This window comes from Leguminivora glycinivorella, chromosome 19, assembly GCF_023078275.1.
Source record: "Leguminivora glycinivorella isolate SPB_JAAS2020 chromosome 19, LegGlyc_1.1, whole genome shotgun sequence".
Taxonomy (NCBI): Eukaryota; Metazoa; Arthropoda; class Insecta; order Lepidoptera; family Tortricidae; genus Leguminivora; species Leguminivora glycinivorella.
The window spans coordinates 11449652-11474033 of NC_062989.1; the positions used below are offsets into that span (position 1 = coordinate 11449652).

Sequence of the window (24382 nt, forward strand, 5' to 3'; positions counted from 1 at the left end):
GTACTATGTCTTATATCATTAATGCAATTACCTACAAAAAATAAAAATAAGTAAAAACATTTATTTGCATGAACATATACACCGTGCCTTTTTGTTTTCCGTTAAATTAGACATGTCGTTAGGTTCATTATCAGGAACCATCCTGTATATCATCAGTTTTAGTTAAATTCGCAAAAAAACTTTTCATAGTTTTCATACCGTTTCCCGTGTGGTGACGGGTTAAGAATTTCACCACCCCCTTTCTTCCCGTGGGTGTCGTAGAAGGCGACTGTGGGATATGGGTTAAATTGTGGCGTAGGCGAGAGGCTGGCAACCTGTCACTGCAATGTCACTGTTTCGTTTTCTTTCAGCCCCTTATTTGCCAAGAGTGGCACTGAAACTTGAGAAGTTTCATGTGCTCTGCTTACCCCGTCATGGGATACAGGCGTGATAGTATGTATGTATGTATAATTTTCATACACAATAAATGAATTTATTAGTGTGAGAGATCCTTAAGAATAACATTCAAGTTAGTGTCAAGTGATTGACGGCACATATCAAAACAAATAACATTATAATATAGGAATTGGTAAAGGGTGTCACACACGTGTTCAGTCATTATCTTAATTTTTTTAATAACTCGATAACCGCAAGAGTTATGACGCTAGTTTCTTAGAGACATTAATTGTATTTGATGTAAAGAATCTTCTCTTAAAGTTAACGGAATTCAATAAAAACAGGGTGTAGAAAAAGCAGAAAACTTAATAGCATAGTACCTGGCTTATATCTAAAATAGACCCTTGAAATAGACCCAAGGATGACGTCAACCATACGTTCTGTGAAAAACTTGTTCACGGTGGGAGTGGGAGCCCATCGACCTCGAGTTTTAACGAAAAAATGTTACATCATAACCCTCCTTTTGCGTTGCCGTAGTCGGGTAAAAATGGTACTTCTGCCGAGGTTCTTGTCTTGTGCAATTTCGGCAATCTCAGTAGAGATGAGATGTCAAATTTTAACAAAATATGCTATATTTAATTAAGTACATTATTCTCCTTTCATGCATTAAATGCATTCAGGTTTACGTGCTAACGTTACTTTTGGATACCCTTCTTATTCTTTCAAATAAATAATCTAAATCCCCAAGATAGGTGTTATATTGATTAAGGTGTGTCCAATCAATATAAAATAACAATTCAATCTTAGGTACTGGGTTTGTTCACTGAAATCACTGAAATACATTGGCGCCAGATGTACTGTATCTAAAATGGCTTACCTTGGAAAAACGTTCACTTTGGACAAACATGAGAAGTTCGATGAATTTCTGGCAGCTTTGGGTAAGTCCTTTCAAAGTACCTACTGCAATTTTTTTACAAACATTTTATAGATATGTCGGAATATGACCTAGGGGGCGATTTTTGAATCTCACATACGGGAGATATCACTAAAATACAGGTTGAAAACTGTGACTTGCTTATTATTTTCAGTGACAATTTTCTGAATTCGAACGCGTGAGACTCAAAAATCGGTTCCCTAATCGGTTTTCTGCAGTAAATTCTGTGATATGGACATGGTACTCGTATTTCATTGAAAGCTCTCATAAATAACTACGGAAGGCTCAACGGTTCTTGTATGATACGCCCACGATCCGACAGATATTTAGAATTTTTAAAATTGGAACTTTTATGAAATTGTATTATTTGCACCAAACCACTTAACTCAGGCTTAATGGGCTGTCATCTGTCGAATTCCTTATAAAATGGTAGGTTAACCCTCCATTTTCGTTGGTGCAAGTGGCCTTTACCTACTTAACCCTTGCCGCGATAGAATAACATTATTAAATTATACAAAGTCCTCTTTTTTATTTTCAGGAGTGCCTAAGGACCAAATAGACGCCTTGTGCTCACCTAAGGGCAGTACTATAACACTGTCGAAGGATGGAGATACTTTCACCCAGACCGTATCGTACGGAGCTGTTAGTTTTAAGTTGGGTGAAGAGTTCGACGAGACCATCGGTAAAGTTCAGGTAATAATCCATTAACCCAGGTGTACATTACACCTGGATCTAGAATAATGGTATCAGATCTTCCTAGATGAGACTGGTGCAAACTCAACAGACTTCATACTGGCCACGGTCGAAGCGCCTATTACAAACACCGCTGCGGGTGGGTGGATTCTCCAGCCTGCGATTGCGGTGCGGAAGCCCAAACCATCCAGCACATACCCCTCACCACAGTCACCACCCCCCATCACCCTGTGCGACGAAGCCACAAAATGGCTGACTGCTCTTAGTCCAAGGGCCCGTTTCTCGAAAGGTACAAGCCTTGTATTACAAGTGCGCGAACTGTCAAATCGTATGGGTTTTCATGGAAACACACTTGTAATACAAGGCTTGTACCTTTCGAGAAATGGGCCCCAGATATTTAAGTAAAATTTCACGTTCTATGTTTCTATTTTCTAACATGTATGCCATACGAATAAATAAATAAACCCAGGTGTAGGTACTAGATGTTCCAGACTATATTTAACGGACGAACGATATTAATTATGTATGTAGACCGTGATTACCTTTTTGTTTTTTGTTGTCTACTACCCGTGACTATGGTGCACATGAAATAACATAAATAATAAAAAGGACAAACAGTCAATATACTCGTAAGCATAGTGTAAGTAGTTACAGTTGTGAATCATTCAAATCAATTGTTTAGTTGTAAACTTTTATTGTTTGTTTTTCTTCATGTTCTTATTTACTTACTGTTTTTTTTTTATTTAAGTTTCATGACGCATTGGATTTATCTGTAATGTCATTGAAATATGTTTTAAAATAAATAAATAAATAAATAAATAAATAAATCTCATACCAGAAGTTCTCCAGTACCAGTATCTCCGTGATCAGTTTTCCGTGATCAAGATACATGCAACTGCGTCGAAATATCGGGAGCTCGACAAAAATCAAAAAGGTAATCACGCTCCCGGTCAATATAAGTCTAAGCTCCTACTGCCCCACGTTGGGCGCCAGTGTGACGGAGTAGCCACAGGTGATGGAAATGATAAAGGCTTGGTTCCAGGGCCAAGGTCTTTATTTAAAGTAAAGGTAAAGGCACCTGTAAAGAACAGGTACAATAAGTATATTTACATACAGGATAGAAATGTGGTAGGGTGATATGCAGGGTAAAATTAGTTCAGGAATGTCAAGGGCGCATCGAAAATATTCAAATTTGAAATATAAAATTTAGAATCGATGTGCCAACTAGAGGAGGATATCTAGTGTAACGTTCAGTTTTACGTACGCACCGTCGACGACGTCTATAGGGATTGACATAAGGATTATTTCCACCTTATATGTAGGCTCTAACGACCTCTACAGTCGGCCTGCTCATTTGCCTCCTATAACCATTATACTTACTTTTCACAGGCCAAAACTGTTTGCGTGATGGATGGAGACACCCTGACACAAACGCAGAAGTTCCCCGATGGCCGCACTATGACGTTTAAGAAGGAGTTCTCAGACAACAAACTTGTCGAGGTAAATCTATTATTAAATAACATACATTCCTGTATTCCCTAAAGGGGTAGACATAGTATATGAAACTACTCAGCTCAGCTCAGTTTCAGTACCGCCTTAGCAATTGAGGGGTTGAAAGAAAACGAAATTGTGATCCAGTGGCAGCTAGCAACCTGTTGCCCAAACCACAATGAACCCATAGTATGTATAAAATTGTATATCCCCCTGTCCACTTCTACGGCGCCCACGGGAGGAAAGGGGGTGGTGAAATTCTTAGGGCCAGTTGCATATTCGTCTGTCACCGTTAAAGCGTTCATTAAATTTTATTGTATAGAAAGTTCCATAGACATCTGCTGCGTGACGATGAGTCTGTCAAATGTGGTTGATGCAACTGTACCTTAATCTGTCAAAAATCTGGAAAAACTTAACTGTAGTATTTTTTTTTTCAGACTGCTACCACTAGTGGTTGGGATGGCGTCGCCTACAAATACTACTCAGCGTAAACTTATCACCCTATTATTATTTATGTAAGCTTAATTATAAGTTATAAGAAATAAAATATGCTTATTTTGTGTAATGTGTATTTTAAATAGAGACAGCCCGTCCAGTAGGCCTAGCAATGATTGCCGCGAAAGTATGTCGCCGCGAGATAGATCAGATGTCTTCTTTTAAATGCGCTAATGACATAAGGACGGGTAGTCTATTTCGCGGCGACATAGAGATTTGAAACATCAAACTATGACGTTTAAACTAAGTATTCTCTAAATCTCTATGTATTCTCATTTTAAATGTCAAACTATACCTATCGATAAAATTATGACGGTAAATTGACTTAGCTCACTTAAGATCACTTTCACCAACGAAAATGGAGGTTTAAACCACCATTTTATATGGAATTTGACAGTTGACAGCCCACTAACCCTGAGTTAAGTGGTCGGTGCAAGCGGGCCTTAGTGGGCGCGACCGGTCGTCAAATAAAAATCGTATTAGAACTTATTTGTAGCCAAATAATTTATTATAACATAATAAAACATTAGGGACATGAAATTATCTTACAATAAAACTAAACTATTAAATCTAAAATTAAACTTAAAATAAAATAAAAAATTAAATTAAACTAAATAAATCTAAAATTAAACTAAAGTAAAACTAAAAACGGCCCCTGTGGCATAGTACCGAAGACGCTGGCAGCATTTCCTCGCTGGATTGTCAAGCTAATACGCTGAGCGAGGAAGCTGCCAGCTCTTCGGTCGCCGGTGGCGTCTCTTAGTCTCTTCGATAAGTCCTTGAAGAGACTTAGAGCGCCAGGGCCCCATGGACCAAGGGTCTCGACGCCGAATGGAATAAGAATATATTCGGCGCCGAGACCGCTGTATTTTCCTACCTTTATTTTCTCGGCCGCCTCTGCTGCTGCCGCTGCCCTCACAGAGGTTCGGTGGAGATGAGACGGGGCCAGTGTGTCAACGCAAGTTGCGTCCTAAACCAGCACCCGTCCCATATTCCACGGAACCAACGACATCCCATCCGGTCTCTTACCGTCCGTCCTAGATATGCCGGTCGGCTCTAAAAGGGCCGGCACATTGACTGACGCAAGTGACCGGCGGATCACGTCGTTGAGGGCAGCATGCCTCGAGAAGCGGCCAGCGCTTCGTTGGCAGGAAAGGCCGTGGTGCCCAAGTCGGTCAACCTCATGGCCACAGGGGCAGCGATGGGGGGCGCAGACCGGGACCCCAAGACGAAGAGAAACTGAAATCCGGAGAGTATCGGGGGTCAAAAATGTGCCCAAATTTGGGGAAGGGTGTGCATGGAGCCAGAACCCTGCTTCGCTGGTTCCAGCTGCTAGGAGTCTGGCTCGTCCCTCAGTGTCGGATTGGGCTAGGAGGGAACTAACGGTCAATTTACATATAATGTCGTCCCAGCGGGTGCCCTCTATTTCGCCTATCATTAATTCGCATAATTTGAATTCGCATAACAGATTTGGCATAACATAATTGTTCATAACATTGAATAAGCATAATATTAAAAATGCATAATTCTTATTTCGCATAACAATGAATCTGCATAATTGAAATTTGCATACTATTATTTCGTATAACTTTAATTATCCTAAAATGAATTGCCATACTTACTAACTGTATGAAGAAAGCGATTGGGTCAATCAGGGGCTGATTTTCCAATTTCGAGCGATCGATTTTGAGTGTTTAATTTTATACTGTCTCACTTATTAAGCATGAAAAAAATAGGGGTAAGTAAGGTACAGCGGGGCAAATCTCGAGTGGGGGCAAATGTAACTGGTCAATTTCTTCCATGTATTACAGTGTTTGCATTATTAAAAAAAACTGTTTATTTTTAAGAAACATACATGCATTTATGAACTTATCTACTAATCTTAAATTAAAAGGATTATTTGAGTTAAGGAGTTTTTATTTTATTTATACATTACTTATTAAGTTTTTTCGTTTTTCATAAGTGATTTTCAGAAAATAGAGTGTCTACCAGTTATGTAGTAAGCGTGTTCAGTGGGTACATGTAATAATGGAATAATGGAAATAGTGTAATAATGGAAAAAATGGATTAATATCAATTGCCTTTTAGTCTAGTTTGCCCCGCTGTACCTTACTAAAGAAATTGAAAATGGATAGTATTTAAATAATATTATTTCATCGTTCAGATTTTCGCTGATCGCACGTGCCGATACTGATACCCGAGGAAGCGGAAGATTCCAATATTGAACCGCGAACGTAGCGAGTGGTTCAAAAAGTGGAATCTTGAGCGTTGCGAGGGTTTCAAGGAACATTAACCTTCGTACGGCACGTTAAACATTGCCACCGAGTTTGAAAATAAATTTTTCACCACCCCAACACGAACAAAATACTGACTATAAAACATCAAACTAAATCAAATCCATCTATTTCTTCAATATTTATGATTCAAAATCATCATTTATAGGTAAAATTCTATCAGCTAGCTTAAGACATCAAGTTAAAATTTGTATGAAATTACTTTGAAATCTTGTGGATAAAATGCGATTTTGCTATCTATTTTCGAACAGAAAAGTAAGCCGTTACCCGTTAGTGTGGTGAAAATATAATTTTCTTGTATGCCATTTAAACATTCTACGAAACAAAGTTATGCTTATTATACTTATACCAATTCATCGTTATAACAATTTACATTATGCGCATTAGCATTATACGAAATCTGTTATGCGAAATAATGATATGCGTATTAAACGTTATGCGTAATAAACGGTATGCCAATTCATATTAGGAGTATTCAGTTATGCGAATTAATATAGACCCCGTCCCAGCTCCTTTGAGAATTTGGATATTCGGGAAAATTTTGACTGGGGCAAGCAATTGACCAAGCATTTTTGGCGTCAGCCAAGCCCGCAGCCTCACAGTTTGTTCGTAGGATTTTTCCTATGAGACTGGACGAGCTATGAGCTGACGACAAAAAAGCTGGTAATGCCACACTGGAAATTTTGCGGATCCCCAACCCACCGTGCCGGATGGGAAGGGATCCCTGGGTCCAAGACTGCTCGCTGAGTTTTATATTTAGGACGGATTCTAGGTTAATTTTAATTATAATATCTATTTGTGAAAGAAGATTTTGATTTTTCCAAAGGGTGCAGCAGCGAAGCACATAAGTTAATTTCGGGACGAATAGGCAAAACTTTATAACAGTCAAAGCGTAGTGAGGGCTAATTTGGAGCAAACGATGAGAGTGTTCTTCGAATTTGGAAACGCAATTTTGAACATAACTAGGAAAATTTTCTTCGAAGATGGGGGATCCTAGGAGGCAAAGGTTACTCTTGTCGAGTAACTTTATATTAGGCGCGAGAGAGTTGAATTTTTGAACAACGTCATCTTTGTTAATACAGGAATTTTGAATGAATAATTCACACTTATCAAAATTTAGTTGTAGGCCAATGGAGTTAAATCTTTGGATGATGAACAGTGGAGAAGATAGTTATAAATTTCGGTAATGTTAGATTTTGCTTCTGCCAACAAGGTATCTCTGTCCAACTTATTTGTACATATAATTAAATGAATTTTCTTCATTAATAAATAACATGAATCATTTTCTAGTAAGTACATACTTATTCCCTATGTGCTGTAAGGACCAGTTTCTTGACTTCAAGACGAGCTACCTTGCCAGTAGTTGTGGTCGGGAGAGCATCCAGGAACACAACGCCTCCGTGTAAATGTTTGAAAGGCGATAGATTTTCTGTAAAAGAAAATATCCAGTCAATAAATTGTACGCAAAAATAATTGATTTTTATTTATATTTTAACCAATTATACATAAATATCCATATTAGGGAAACTATTGTACATACGTGCACTAGCAATAATTTCCTTGATATCTTCAGCGGTGACATGATGCCCTGGTCTCCTCACCACGCAAGCTACCACGCGTTCACCATCGTCCAGATGTGGGATGCCTGTCACACACACATCTACTCCTGGGTGTTTCAATATCACTTCTTCTTACTTCTCAGAAGACTTGGCTCCTTTATCTATCAGGCAATACTCACTTGCAACATTTCCTTGATATCTTCATCGGTGACATGATGCCCTGGTCTCCTCACCACGCAAGCTACCACTCGTTCACCATCGTCCGGGTGTGGGATGCCTGTCACACACACATCTACTCCTGGGTGTTTCAATATCACTTCTTCTTACATCTTAGAGGACTTGGCTACTTTATCTATAAGACAATACTCACTTGCAACTATTTCCTTGATATCTTCAGCGGTGACATGATGCCCTGGTCTCCTCACCACGCAAGCTACCACTCGTTCACCATCGTTCGGGTGTGGGATGCCTGTCACACACACATCTGCTACTCCTGGGTGTTTTAATATCACTTCTTCTACTTCTGGAGGAACTACCTGGAAGACAGGATATTTTAACGTTTTTTGAGATAGGAGGCAAACGAGCAGATCGGCTGGTCGCCTATGGACGCCCGACACCAGAAGGGGTAGAGGCACGGTCAACCAATTTCAATCATAGGCCACTCTAGAACACTGTCTTATTGACACCGTGCATTATTGGCCATAGTAGTTACTTTTGAAGTTGACTGTAAAAATATTATACAGTGGCCTAGGATTCAAATTGGATGACTGTACGTTGCCGGCCTTTAACATGGGTTTACACTCTTTTCTTTTGGTTTTACGGGTGATTGTAGATTATATAATACAACGTTGACAAAATAGCTTAAATCAGGGCTATTGGGAAAAAACAACTTATTCATTAGATTTAGTTTAATTAAATTTTGCGGATCCTGTCAGAAATCTAAGCGGTAAATTATTTGTTTGTAAACCCAGGCGAAGATATGTATACTAGGCGAAGAAACGGTTATACGATATCGCACGCCTTACCTGGTAACTTTTATATTTCAGAAGCATTTTGAGTCTATCCACAAAGTAGTAGTAACCATTCTCATCTTTATAAAACAAGTCGCCCGTTTTTAAATACCCATCTTCAGTAAAAACGTTTTTCGTCTCCTCTGGGTCGTTATAATAACACTGAAATAGAAAATAAATAAAAAATAAATAGGCCAAATATTTCTTTGTTGCACTTTGTTGTATCTAACTACCTTGTTTTTATCATCTGAAATTGCGAGAATTTCTACAACCAGTTCTTATCTATAGCTATTATAAATGCCCTAATTCATTCTGAATCGCAAAAACTTTTTTCTTCTGTTCCGTGAAATTAAGTTACGTATTAGTTGACGAATAGGTTACTTTCCTTCTTGTCAGCCATCAGAAATATTGAACGATTTGTTAGTATGGAATTAATATGAAATCCAATGACGTCAAGGGCAACTCATTTTACTTTATATCTTTCTATCCGATTGGGAAAGTGTGTGTGTCTGTTTGTTTGTCCGTCTTTCACGGCAAAACGGAGCGACGGAATTGACGTGATTTTTTAAGTGAACATAGTTGAAGGGATGGTTATTTAGAGTGACATAGGTTATTTTTTGTCTCTTTCCAACGCGAGAGAAGCCGCGGAAATAAGATAGTTTATAAAAATTGAATAAAAAATACTTACTGCCATGGTTGGACCTCTTATAAACAATTCTCCTGTGGCGTTTGGTTCCAGTATTTCTTTTCCGGTTTCTGGTGACACTAACTGAGAAATTAATTATGTACATTAAAATTTGAGAGTAGAAGTTTCCAGATCATGTAACTATAATTATACACATGCCTGCACTTTTTCTCCTTCCTCGCATGCACTTCCAGACATGTAAAGACCCTGCCATATTTTTTAATTACCTGCTATTTTATGGATGAAATAAAACTATGGAAAGAGATTATATCGCGTATAACGAATTACGTGTGGCACCCGTTGACCACGTATGCTGTAAAGTGTTCGAAACGTCGGGATGAATTGTAAATTCATTATACGCGATGTAATCCGTTTCCATAGTTTTATTTCATGAGTAACTATCGCGGTAACCGAAGACAATATTAGGTTTTTTATTGACTGATGTTAATTTACGGCTAAAAAAAGAAACCACATAGAAATAAAGAAGCTAAAAAAGTCGGTTAATTTTTACTATTATATCCAACTCCATCTTTTGTGTTTGATGTTAATTTACGGCTAAAAAAAGAAACAACAGAAATAAGGAAGCTAAAAAAAGTCGATAAATTTTTACTATTATATTCAACTCCATCTTTTGTGGTAGCTTTCATTTTAATTTACTCCCACAAAGTGCTGAAACAATCTACCACCAACAATAAGCAATTATTTATATAGTTTTTTTTTTTATTGAATCCTTTTAGCACAATTCTCAGTTCCTCACCTTTGCTTCATACTTAGGGTCAAGTGTCCCAACGCTTGCAATGGGGTCTTCAGGATGTTGCTCCAACACCACACCACCAGACTCAGACAGCCCATAACCTTGTTGAATCACAGTATCTGGTCGTACTCTGGCCTGAAAAAGTGAAAGCAAGAAGTGATAACGCCTGCCTGACAATATTTTAATATTTCTAATTGACTAAAAAGTTGCAAATATTTCAAGGTCATTCAGTATCAACCTGGATACAGCTAATATCGAATGATAAGTAGGTAGATAGGTTTTGGGAGCATGAATGATTTACACTAGCCCAAAAATGGTGAAAACAATAAAAGATAAACATTACTTTAACATTTCTAGGTACATTTGGAGCCAGTTACATAGTTAAATATATATTTCAGTAATTCAAATGACTATAAACAGAGTTACAAATACACTAATTCATTCCCGCTCCCAAAACCCCGATGTACGGTGATAAGTAATAAAGTATATTGATTCCATTTCTAAACTTAAACATTTCACAACACACTGCACGGCTGCCTTTCGTGGCATCTGTCTTTTTACTGCCACAAACTGCTGGAACAATCTGCCACCGCAAGTTACGATTGTTTTAACCGGTTTTCACTTTAATAATTTAAAATATTGTAGCACAATTTGCAGTGCCTCTAAATACCTATTAACTTCTATTTTTTTTTTGCTAGTAAACATATCTGATCATATCTTACCTTAAGGCTTGTCAGCAGTTCTTTGTGGACTTTGCTCCCTCCGGTCTTAATAACGTCGAAGCTCGTGAAGTCACGATGTTTTTTGTGGTGTAGCAAAGGCGCTATTGCAGTTGGCGTGCATAAAGTTGCTCCGGGCTAAAAATAAAAACATGGTAAAGTGTAATCACTAATTTAAACTTATATAATAACCGTGTTATAACGGTAAGAGCGTGCAACTCTCAATATAGAATTAGCCAGTTCTAACCCCATGAATCAAATTAAAATTTAATGGCCGTATGATGGTGGGCAGCACATCCTCCTTAAGCTAAGGTTATCCTTAACCTTATCCAGGCTTTTAATTCATGAATAGCATTAGCAACCAAAGACATATGTAACTCCGTAAATCTCAATCTTCTTTGCTAGCAACAAATCTGTGAATCTTGTGAAAAAGGTATAACTCAAATTGACTCGGTGAAAAAGGTCACAAGTCCGAGGTGGGACTTGTGCCCTTTTCCACCGAGTAGGAATGGTATAATTATGTCTTTTAAAAAACCCCGCTTAAGCTCTTCTAGCTCTCTATTTTTCCTACGTCTCCAGGTTCCATCTCCCTTTTTGATTGAACCCAAACTTTCCTTTCCGCTACTAAGAGCTTGCTCTCTTCTTTCTGTGTCACTGTCCAAGCTTCACACCCATACATAAAAATTTGTCATTAACAGTATTGTAGACGTATTTTTGTTGGTCTATTGATCAGCTTGGACACACACTCTACGGAGGAGAAAAAACACCCTCGGCAGGGTGAGAATAAGTAGGCATGTACTAACCTTATACTTATTAATCATATCAAGGATACTTTCTATAGTCAACGGAGCAGACGACTGGACCTTAATGTGGTTGATTGGCATTGTTAGAGCGTTGTAGCAACCTGATATCCAGAGGAGATTCGATAGGTTCAAAGCTGTTTTACGCTCACTGAAATAATAATAATGTTATTCGAAATGAATGTCATATACAAAGGAACAAATGACCAACGACTCCAGATTCTAGAGTTGGCATCGAACTAGCAACCTGTTTTCCAGACAGCAAAAAACATCGTTGCCAACTTAGCTGATGATCTAACTCTAAAATTATTTTAAAAATTGTTGGGGCTGTCTCTATCGCAACGTATGTATTTATGATGAAAAATAATGGGAACTTTCAAATCAAAAGTGAACAGGCATCTTCTGGGCGCGCTCACTCCATCGTAGGCCACGTTTTTGCCTTCGACTAGTCTATGGCCAAGAGTAAGCCCATTTATACCTAATTAATAAAAAATGTATCCAATTAGTTTTATTCCCAAAAAATGGGTATATAAAAGCATCTCACCCATTCTTAGGTTTGTCATAGCTATAGAACTCTTTCATCTGAAGTACGTGGGGGTGTGAGAGAGCCACTATTTTCGACCGTCCAGTACTTCCACTTGTGCTGACAAGCCAGCAATACACCTCGTCGGTATTGAAAACGGCGACCCTGTAAAATATCAAATAGTTTATGAAAACCAAAGACCTTTACAGGGGACAGCTCAATCACATTTTTTGCCATACGAAATTAAACCTTATTACTGAAACAGAAAGTCGATCGTATCAGAGTAGCGAAAACGGTCCACATGAGAGGGCATTGTTTGGGCTGGTGTCCCTCTCGCACGTGTTGCCAGTGTTAATGAGGTTCCCATATTAGTAGTATTTTTATCTGTATATTACCTGACTTTATAACTTCTTATTTTATTTTAATGTTATATTCAAACTAGGGTTTCGATATATTTCAAAAAATTTGAAAATAATTATAATGTAATATTTTGATGCCAGTAAATCAAAGATTTGTATAATTAAAAAATACTTTCAATTGGGTGTTAGTAGATTTAGTAGTAACTTTGAAAATTGACTGGTATCCCCAATTTATGACAGTGATGACGTCACTGAATAATGTTGACATTGTCAGCAAGTGCGAGAGGGACACCAGCCCAAACAATTACCTCTCATGTGGACACACTTTTTGACCTAACTAAACAATCTAGTTTAATAATTCTAAATCTATGATGAAAACTTACTGTCATCTTAAAGCTTATAATAATATTACCTATAGTCTTACAAGTAAAATAGTTAATTACAGTTTTTCAGGGACCTGTACTAGTTCAAAGTACAGTACATTGTATTAATAATACATATTATTTGACGACCGGTCTGGCGCAGTCGGTAGTGACCCTGCCTGCTACGCCGCGGTCCCGGGTTCGAATCCCGGTAAGGGCATTTATTTGTGTGATGAGCACAGATATTTGTTCTTGAGTCATGGATGTTTTCTATGTATATAAGTATTTATATATATTATATATAACGTTGTCTGAGTACCCATAACACAAGCCTTCTTGAGCTTACCGTGGGGCTCAGTCAATCTGTGTAAGAATGTCCTATAATATTTATTTATTTATTTTTATTTTTTATATTTATTTATTTATTTATTTATTATTGTTCGGAGAACCAACAGCTATTAAACAAACAACAGGATTTTCATTCTTACACCCTAGAGCCTAAATTATTGTTCGCAGCAAAGTCCCTGCGCGCTCATCTCGCTTTCAACTGACTCGCAGCTTGCCCCTTGTAAAAGTTTCAATATTGCTCTTTTTTATAGTATTAAATATTTAAACCTCACAAAATGGTACTAGAATTGATTAAGATCCAGGAAAATAAGTTATTATTTTTATCTAAGTGGATACATCAAATTAGATACCTATCCAGTATAATACGTATCTTCGCCCAGGACACCTATCTTCGCCTAGCTATATTAAAAATAATATACAGACTAGTTTTAGTTCGCGGAAATTAACTAAATCTAATAAGTTAGTAGTTTTGTGCAGAACCTGTACAGGCGAAATTAGGTATACCAACGAGGTGAAAATAGGGGGTTGTTACGAGTATGTTATTCATTTAGGTAGGTACTTACTTAAACTCGTTCTCTGGCTGCGAAACTTTATGTTTTTCCATGAATTTTGCCATGGAGTTATCGCCGTCGCCAAAAGTAACAATCGTTGTGTTTAGATTCAGTTCTTCTATCGCATTTTTATACTCTTCAAACATTGGGTATTCGCAGAAAACTATTTTAGGTTTTATTAAGGTGAAATAATGCTTCAACTCATCTGAAAAGGAAAGTTATTTTTTTTACATAATGTCCCAATTAATTTATTACTATTGTTTTTCCTAGGCTTCTTTCCATTACCTACCTACTTATATTTCTAGTAAGTAGGTACTTCTAACCTTATAAATGAACATGAATATGAAAGCTTTTCTATGGCAAGCAAAAATTTTTTTTTTAACCCAAAAACGAGTGAAACAACGAAAATTGAGTTACGATAATATTTACTATAGACATGTGTACCTATGACCTACAGCTTACAGGACCCTTTATTCACCAAAATTGTATCAAAGTAGGACTTTAATTTAATCTCATTTCTTATGCGTTTCGTTCCACGTAATATATCTTCAAACGGAATGTACAAGAAACTTACTGCAGCCCGTTCATCATCGCCGCGTAGAAAGGTATGTGTGCGTCAAGGTGGTTCCTCCCGCCTATCACCATGGTATCACCCTGTACCAGGCCGATCGACCTGAGACATTGAACCAGGCGAATGCTCAAGAGTTTTATGGTCATTTAGATGCCGGGACAAGGGTGATAATACTAAGAAACTTACTGCATTTAAATGCCGGGTCGAGCCCCGATACCGGCAGCCCAATCATCATCGCCGCGTAGAAAGGTATGTGTGCGTCAAGATGGTTCCTCCCGCCTATCACCATGGTATCGCCCGGTACCAGGCCGATCGACCTGAGACATTGAGCCAGGCGAATGCTGCGGGATAACACTGACACACATGTCTCTTCTTCGCCTGTTGCTGTGTACGTCAAATTGGTTCCTCCCGCCTATCACCATGGTATCACCCTGTGCCAGGCCGATAGACCTGAGACATTGAACCAGGCGAATGCTCAAGAGTTTTATGGTCGTTTAGATGCCGCCACAAGGGTGATACTACTAAGAAACTTACTGCATTTAAATGCCGGGTCGAGCCCGGCTACCGGCAGCCCGTTCATCATCGCCGCGTAGAAAGGTGTGTGCGTCAAGGTGGTTCCTCCCGCCTATCACCATGGTATCGCCCGGTACCAGGCCGATCGACCTGAGGCATTGAGCCAGGCAAATGCTCAAGAGTTTTATGGTCGTTTGGATGCCGCCACAAGGGTGACACTACTAAGAAACTTACTGCATTTAAATGCCGGGTCGAGCCCGGCTACCGGCAACCCGTTCATCATCGCCGCGTAGAAAGGTATGTGTGCGTCAAGGTGGTTCCTCCCGCTTATCACCATGGTATCGCCCGGTACCAGGCCGATCGACCTGAGGCATTGAGCCAGGCGAATGCTGCGGGACAACACTGACGCACATGTCTCTTCTTCGCCTGTTGCTGCATCTATCTGATTTTGACTTAGATATACATCGTGTTTTTATTAAATTCCGTTAACTTTGGTATACTCGTACAGTTAGGTCCATTTTAGGATGGTTATTTTTTTTTAATTCGTATTAGTTTCTAAAAAAACACCATACACCTGCGATAGATGTTACATCAATTGCTGTTGAGAAACGGGTTATGTGTGTTCGATATGATATTGACATGTCAGACTTTTGACACTTACTCCGATTGACGCTGTCATGTCAAGCGGCTGCCAAATTTTTTCTCGTTTCAATTTAATTTAATTTTTGTGTTTGTTTGTAAAGGTTTCAAAAATCCCATGAAAAGTCTCCAAACAATTGCATATAATACTCGTAGCATTGAAGTCGAAACGGTAGGTGGCCGGTCCGAAGTGTGAGCAAAGACGGCTTCAAGCCGACACATCTGTGCAATGTTGCGGCAGTGGGTCCGCGCAGATCCTGCGCTCCGTGCCTTGGTCAAGGCCAAGGCGACGACGAAGACGACCACAACCGCAGCCGCAGTGGCACGGTGAGGTAGAGGCAGCTAGCTGGTGATTGGAGCGTTTCCTCGATGTTCTACTTTTTGTTTAATGTATTTGAACGCAAAATTACGTTTATTATCACTATATTATATTAATGAATAACGAAACAGATACCGCGAAGTGTGATAAAAAGTTTTCAGTGTATGAGTGCGTGCTTTGATTTATTTATTCTACTAATGCTTGTAACATGATATTATATAATTTTCCTGAGTAAGTATCCCAATTGTATGCGCCTTCGTATACGTTATGCTGAATTGACAGTCTTGTAATTCCATGGAGTGGTCGCTGATTATATGCAATGTGCTTTCTGTATGCCCAAAGGCTTCTATTGGCGAAAACTATATACTTTTTGTTTGAAGTGAAACCTACTTCATATTCGTGTTCGCGTGTTTTATTATAAGTATCTCTAATATTGGTTATATTTTTTTATCCTTTTTACTAGATTGTATATACATATAAGTAGTTTTAGTACCTATATTTAATGTCCCTATTAGCAACCGATGTCGCCCCTACCACGTCGCTAGATATAAATGTACGCTGCCCACAATGCCTTCGATACTTCAAAGGTACGAGAGGTTTAAATATCCATATTTCCAAAAAACATACAACCCAGACCTCATGCTCGGCCCCTGTAATATCCGTCCCACAACCGATACCCAATATCTCACCACAATCTACACCTACCGACCCACCTTTTTGGCAAACCCTCAGCAACCTAAAAAATACCCTCCCTACTGTCAAACGTATACCCAGGGGCGCTCGCGTTGCAGTTTCTAAAATCCTCGCTGAAACTATTAAAACAACAGTCAGCGAGAACTCAAAACACGCCTGGGAGGAACTTTTGACATTTTCCTTTAAAGTTCTACATGTCAATAAAAACGAGTCTAGTAAATCCCTAACAGCCAAAATTAAAGAAAACTGCCATCATAATTCTCCAGTACATCACGATTACCCTCAACACTCTTTTAACAACCGAAACATTTATAAATTAGTAGAAAGCAAGGTAGCCGATGGCGACATTAGGGGAGCCGCCCGCATCATATTTTCTAGCGATGTGGTAGCACCGAACAGCACAGACACACTTTCAGCTCTAACTGACAAACATCCACTTCCAGCAGCCAGTCTCGTGTTGCCCGACCCTCCCCAGCCCAGTGATTTACCACTCAAGGCGAGCGCCGAGGACGTCCTGGGAGCCGTCATGTCGTTCCCGAATGGCTCTGCTGGTGGCCTAGATGGCCTGTCGCCACAACACCTAAAGGATCTGCTAAGCAATGACTGTAACGGAACGCGTGACGAGCTCCTTAAACAAGTCACGTCTCTAACAAACATTATGCTGGCAGGTGAAGTACCAACAAATGTAATTGACATCCTTTACGGTGCCAATTTGTGCGCTTTACAAAAAAAAGACGGTGGTATACGGCCAATTGCTGTTGGATCTACTTTCCGCCGTCTGGCTGCAAAAATAGCGTGTCGTGCTATTCTTACAAAACTAGGCAAAGACTTTAGCCCCCTCCAACTGGATTTTGGATCCAATAGCGGTTGCGAAGCTGCCGTCCATGCCGTGCGAACCTTCGTGGAGCGACGGGCGGGCGAGGTGCTGTTGAAGGTGGACGTAACAAATGCTTTTAATTCCGTGGACCGAGGCGCCCTGCTGACCCAAATCAAGGAAAAAATTCCCGAAACATACAATTTTCTTTGGCAGTGCTATAGTTCACCTTCTAAACTTGTTTATAAATCAAATCTTTTGGCTTCATCTGTTGGTTGTCAGCAGGGCGATCCCTTGGGCCCAGCTATTTTCAGCCTTGCTATCCACCCTATCATCAAAAAACTAAATTCTAAATTAAACATCTGGTATCTCGACGATGGGACCCTTGGAGGCGATGCCAGCACAGTTTTAGCCGATTTACAGGCGCTAACAGATGACCTAAAGACTATCGGCTTAACCCTAAATTTCTCGAAATGTGAACTATTCATCTCAAACCATGTTACTGGCTGTCAAAGAATAGCAGACGACTTTGCTTTGATTGCCCCGGGAATAAAAATCATCCGTGAAACTGAGCTTCAACTCCTTGGCTGCCCAATTTTAGACCAATCTTTCGATGAATACGTTAATGACAAAATTCAAAATTTCAGATCTATTTCGGACCGTCTTTTAAACATCAACATGCACACCACCTATTCCATTATACGACACTGCCTATTTGTGCCCAAATTTACGTACGTTCTCCGCTGCAGTCACCTTTGGAAGCATCCTAGTTTACTTCTCAAATTAGACTCGCTAATTGAGGACACTCTGTCATCTGTTTTTAATATTCGTTTCGAAGAAAGGTCTTGGACCCAGGCTACTCTGCCAGTTCGGCACGGTGGCCTGGGTATCCGCAAAATTTCTAGTGTTTCGCTCCCAGCTTTCTTATCCTCGGTGCACAATGCTCAAAGCTTGATTGAGAGCATTTTAACTCCTTCTCTCGGCACCATAGAGGCAGCCCATTGCACCGAGGCCAAGAACGTCTGGCTATTAACCTGTGGCAACACAGATCCGCCTGCCAATCTCTGCTCGCAGAAGCAGTGGGACGAGCCGCTCTGCCGTCTAGTACGGAATAGTCTTGTTGATACGTCAACTAGCGCGGCAGAGCGAGCTCGTCTTCTTGCTACTGCGGAGTGGGAGTCGGGCCTGTGGTTGCAAGCAGTACCCTCACCATCCATAGGCACCTTACTTGACAACTCCACCTTCCGACTGGCGACATGTTTGCGTCTAGGGATTACAACTAACGTCCCCCATCGCTGCCGCTGTGGTACCATGGTGGATAGCCATGGGCATCATGGACTCTCCTGTGGCAGAAGCGCCGGCCGCATACCCCGACATGCCGGCATCAACGATATCATCCGAAGGGCCTTTGTGAGTGTCCAAGTCCCAGTCATCCTTGAGCCAGTCGGTCTGGCAAGGGACGATGGCAAGAGGCCCGACGGTATGACTCTGGTGCCTTGGAAGTTGGGACGGCCTCTGGTGTGGGATGCCACGTGTGTTGACACACTTGCGCCGTCCCATCTTCAGGGCACCAGCGGTGGTGCCGGTCATGCGGCGTCTGTGGCCGAAGACCTCAAACGCCGCAAATATGCCACCCTTGGCAGCAGTTACATTTTTGCGGCGTTTGGTGTGGAAACACTGGGGCCATGGGGGCCAAGCGCGCGTCAGCTATACAAAGAGTTAGCGGCGCGCCTAATTGACGTCACAGGTGACCAGAGGGCTGGCCAATATTTTGCTCAACGTATAAGCATTGCCATCCAACGTGGCAATGCGGCCAGCCTTCTGGGCACACTGCCCGGTGGCAGCGACTTGGGTGAGGTTTTTTATTTATAAGTTATTTTAATTAAATCTAATTTATTTTATTTATTCCTTATTTCTAAGTTTATTTATAGTTGTTATATTGTTTGTTTTTCATTGATTAAAGACAACTATTTCTTAGTAGAGTTAATTGTAAAGCCCGTTTCTCAACTGCAATTGATGTAATATCTATCGCAGGTATATGGATTTTTTTAGGAAAATATTACGAATTTAAGAAAACTAACTAAGTATGCCATTATGTTTCCTATAATGGACCTAAATATATGCCGAAGTTAACGGAATTCAATAAAAACACGGTATAAGTGCTGGTCCCACCAAAAGTGAGTAAGCGATGAGCTATCGGCAATAGAAAGGAACAAAACATAGTCGCTCCTGTGTAAATAAAAGAGAGAGCGAGGTATTTATCGTTCATCGGTCGGTGACGAAATCACGCTATTATCGCGACTATCTTCTGTTCGTTTCTGTCACCGATATCACGCCGTGTCTTGCGTGGGCGACGGGCGACCGTCGCCGTCGCGTCTCACACTTCCATATCGATAAGGTTTGATTTCGTATGCGTCGCATCACCGTCGCCCACGCAAGCCACGGCGTCAGTGCCATAGGATAAAGACATTGGTGATTAGCGAGTTGAAAGCGAGGCGATCGCGCAGTTTTTTCACGATCCCGCTCAAAAATAGATTAGATTAGATTATATTTATTTCTTGATGAAAATTACATGTTATTTTAACTTAAAAATAGCACCAATTCACAAAAAGATCGTCACAACATAATAATAAGAAAATAATTGATACAAACAATAATAATCATCAAATTAAAAAGTAAACCAGTAATAATATGTCATAATAAAGCAATTAAATTAATAATAAATTAATAATAATAGAGCACTTACAGCAAAATCGCTACGCACTCGTGGCGAATTCGCTGAGCGATTATCTCGCTTTCTACTCGTCGTCAGTATCGAATATATTGGCAGATCTGAGTGCCAAATATACATATTATAACACACATCAACATATCTGGCGCTTTTTTAAGCTGTCACAACAATATTGGATGCTGACTGTACTGCTAATACTATTAGGGCCACTTGCACCAACGAAAATGGAGCACTATTTTATATGTAATTTGACAGATGACAGCCCACTAACCCTGAGTTAAGTGGTTGGTGCAAGTGGGTCTAACGAATATAATTATGTAGGTACGTAATATGGCAGGCAATTATGGTCGCGCGATAAATGATAAAACATCTGGCCTGCGATAGGGACGGCCTGATATTTTATCGTCTATCGCGCGACCATGCTACCCGTGCTGATAACAGACACGTGTAGATAATTTTGTTGGATCTCATAGTTAACTGAGATCGAACTAGGCACTGATATTATTAGTATTGAGACTATTGACCTACAATGACCTAGTTACCATGTAGCATGATATCCCAACTTTGAAATAGCCGACATATTTATAACTATTAGCTATCTTAAAACACAGTGTAATAAAAGTCCAATTAAATAACTGATAAGTGATAAGGCTACTTAGCATCGAATATACTGTGAGAGCCAAAGCGCCAAATATATCGGAACACATTATTTTTGTGGTAGCAAAGGTGTTTAAGTCCGTTTTCACATTATCCGATCCGATATCGGATGTCGGAAGGATTTCGACAATGGAAAAAATCCAAGATTTCGCCTGTAATGTATGAGATATCGGTCCTACTATATCGGGTCGGATAATGTGAAAACGCACTAACAATAAAAGACGTATTTCGTCACTAAGTACTTTGAAAAAATCTCGTATCTCATGCTGCTCCTCAAAATTAAAACGCAGTAAGTCTAGTCTATATGTATTTCATACATACTTACCTACTACATTTTTTTTTCATTGACAGACGAAGATACAAGTTTTTTTTAAAGTAGTGATGATTTGTCGTTTTGGTTGTCACAATATTATTTTAAATGCTAGTCTGACCAAAAAGAGTAGGTATCTAATTTAAAAATCGGCAACTTCGTAGTGTCATCCCTTTCACATAAATATGTGTGAGAAAACGGGACGACACTACGATGTTGCCACTTTTTAATTTTTACTCGTTTTAGTCAGACGGTAACTGTAGGTACGGTCAGCCAAGAAAGTGGTTTACTACTTTTCGACTCCATTTGAAATAACGTAAGGTCGAAAAGTGGTAAACCAATTTTTTTTCTAACTGTACACTAATGACTTATCGATTATCATACCTGATGATGCAATAATAGTATTTGAATCCCTGTTTAATAATTCTACTAATTATAATGATTATTGCTTAATTAAGATGAGTTTAAACAGCCACTAATAGGGTATTGTTTTATAATCGTAAAACGCTTTGCTCATGGCCTCGTTAATTCATTAGAAATGGTGAATTATAAATGGTTGTAATTAAATTGTAATCAGGCGGGCAAGCATGGTCGCGTGATATGGCCTACTACGTCAGTGCGCCCCTTTCACACTTTCTGTAAGTGCGAAAAGTTCGCACCGACGTGATAGAGTAGTAAATTATTGCAGGTGAATAATTAACACCCTGTTTTCATTGTTTGCGCCCCTTTTTTTATCAATCAATCGTTTATTGCAACCCATGGTACATTTACAGATGTTCAATTTCAATTATTTATTGGGTTGGTAAGAAAGTAATGAGCGATCGATTGAATTCCACATAAAATATTTGAGAGAGTTCTAGAATCTTCTATGGTCGAAAGTATATAAAGGGCGAGTCGCACAGTTTCTCGTCAGTCATTCACTAGCTGTCGCCGAGCTAATATAAGGAAGAAAATGGACGAATTAAAAGTGCATGTAAGGCATTGCTTACTATATGAATTTCAGTCTGGCCATTCAGCCGCCGAAGCAGTGCGTAATATATGTCAGCGTGTTGCTCCTGAAGTTGTGTCTGAGGCCACGGCGAAACGATGATGGTTCCAGCGGTTTCGTAGTGGCGACTTTTCATTATCAGATCAACCTAAGTCTGGTCGACCGGTGAAGATTGATGTAGCCAAATTAAAAACCTTAATTGAAGGAGATCCGAGGCTAACGAGTCGTACTCTTACTACCGAGTTAGGCTGCTCTCATGTCACCATAGAAACACATTTACACGAGTTGGGAAAAAACTACAAATACAGTGTTTGGATACCGCACGAACTTGATAGAGATCAACTAAACCGCCGTGCCGATATCTGCATACAACTTCTGTCTTTTCGCCGCACATTCAACTGGTTGGACCATCTTATCACTGGAGATGAAAAATGGGTCTTATATATAAATCACACACGCAAACTTCAGTGGCTAGCTCCAAACGAAAAAGGAATAGAGGCGCCAAAAACAGAGCCTTACCTGAAAAAAGTTATGCTGTCCGTTTGGTGGGATATTCATGGTATTATTCACTGGGAACTCCTACCAAGTAGAATGACTGTTACCGCATCAGTATACTGTAATCAGCTTGAAAATTTAAACCAAAAAATCTGTCAGAATCGTCCACAGCATGCTAAAGTTTTTTTCTTACACGACAATGCTCGCCCACACATTGCAAAAGTGACTCGGCTAAAGCTATTGGAGCTAGGTTGGAAAGTGATACCTCATCCACCGTACTCTCCAGACTTGGCACCTACGGATTATGCATTGTTCAGATCGCTAAGCAATGCCTTGAATGAAAAAAAGTTCGATGATCAAGCCCATCTACGACAGTACATAGCTGAGTTTTTTGAATCTAAACCTAAGAACTTCTTCGCCGATGCTATTCATTCTTTACCAGAACGATGGAGACAAGTAGTAGATAACGAAGGCCGTTATATTTTTGATAAATGATTAAAATAATAAATTAAATAAAAATTACAATATTGGTTATGATTCGCTCATTACTTTCTTACCAACCCAATATTTACTCATGCATAAACTTACAGCTAGGGTGCCAAGGCGCTTAAATGCGATAGATATATACAAAATATCATTTTATACAATCATAACTAGTACATTAGAAGGTTCTAACTAAACATCAGAAAAATATCAGAGGTCGTTACAAATAAATAAAATAATTGAAAATGTCAAACTTAAACCTAAGTGGATGTCATACAGATTATAATACAAAAGACGTCGCGTGGCACCCAGGTAGGGTATGGCAAATACATTAATTATTTTCTAAATTACACACACATTTCTTCTTTCTTCCTATTAACTAATCTTTCGATGCCAATAAATCTCTACAAAACTCAAGTAATTACATATTTAGCTTCGCGGGCTCCCCAGCTATAATGACGATGCCAAATTATGCGTTTGATAACAGTTATAATACTTGTGTACAATGTTGGTATGATTATGACGATTATGTGATAATTTCAAAATAATACAAAATAAATACTTAATTGCAAAATAATACAGCAACATCAACAGCATCAATATTAGCGGATCAAACAACACACCAAAATTATCTGGCATACTTTAAACTATTATTTTGGATAAATCTGTAGTTCGCCATCAGAACTGTCAAAGTTTAATAATATTTTCAGACACATCGCTTTTTGTTGGGCGATACAGAATGATAGTTAGGTACTTTTAAAGCGTTATTTATTATCTGCTACTTTTGATGCTGTCTGTATATTTGCCTCTACTTTGAATTTTATCCAATGCAGGTAATAAATGTAAAATCCTCTTTTTGACGGACAGTTTGAGTGTCTTTGGCATTTCTCAAAGTGTCACTGGAGTTTACAAAGTTTTGTCAGCGTTTTGCTGAAACTTAGACTACGTTTTTACGGAGAGTCGGTCTCTACATATTATTTTGATTAATTATTTAATAATAGCATTCGACTATGTTACTTTTGAACTTTATTTGTTCAACTGAACAAAATTATATGAAACGATTTTTTTATTAGGATACTTACTTGACAAAGTTCATTTCCTCTCTTCCGCATGTAATCCAAGAAAAAATGTCCCAAATGATAATTGTCACATCTTTTTTTCCATTCAACAACCATTTTGTTTTATTATTTTATTGCATGTACGAGTGTCCGCACTGC

At 39.2% G+C, this 24382-nt stretch overlaps 2 protein-coding genes across 4 annotated transcripts; one reads left to right on the forward strand and one right to left on the reverse strand.

Moving 5' to 3' along the window:
• Window positions 1-1210: 1210 nt before the first annotated feature.
• On the forward strand, window positions 1211-4058 carry LOC125236608 (fatty acid-binding protein 2-like). Its single transcript, XM_048143470.1, has 4 exons — window positions 1211-1313; window positions 1848-2002; window positions 3392-3502; window positions 3931-4058. The coding sequence occupies exons 1-4, from the start codon at window positions 1244-1246 to the stop codon at window positions 3982-3984; spliced, it is 390 nt and encodes a 129-aa protein (XP_047999427.1). The 5' UTR covers window positions 1211-1243; the 3' UTR covers window positions 3985-4058.
• A 784-nt stretch (window positions 4059-4842) lies between these two features.
• Window positions 4843-24382, reverse strand: LOC125236649 (4-coumarate--CoA ligase 1-like). Of its 3 annotated transcripts, XM_048143531.1 has the most exons (12): window positions 24248-24382; window positions 15271-15478; window positions 13965-14157; window positions 12354-12497; window positions 11813-11960; window positions 11013-11147; window positions 10294-10425; window positions 9540-9620; window positions 8867-9013; window positions 8212-8377; window positions 7584-7711; window positions 4843-5227 (listed from the first exon to the last, which is right to left on the reverse strand). In XM_048143531.1, the coding sequence occupies exons 1-11, from the start codon at window positions 24338-24340 to the stop codon at window positions 7584-7586; spliced, it is 1575 nt and encodes a 524-aa protein (XP_047999488.1). In that variant the 5' UTR covers window positions 24341-24382; the 3' UTR covers window positions 4843-5227. The 3 variants fall into 3 exon arrangements, with proteins under 3 accessions (XP_047999488.1, XP_047999487.1, XP_047999489.1); XM_048143530.1 differs by lacking the exon at window positions 4843-5227 and having other exon boundaries at window positions 6792-7711; XM_048143532.1 differs by lacking the exons at window positions 4843-5227; window positions 15271-15478; window positions 24248-24382 and adding an exon at window positions 15058-15139 and having other exon boundaries at window positions 6792-7711.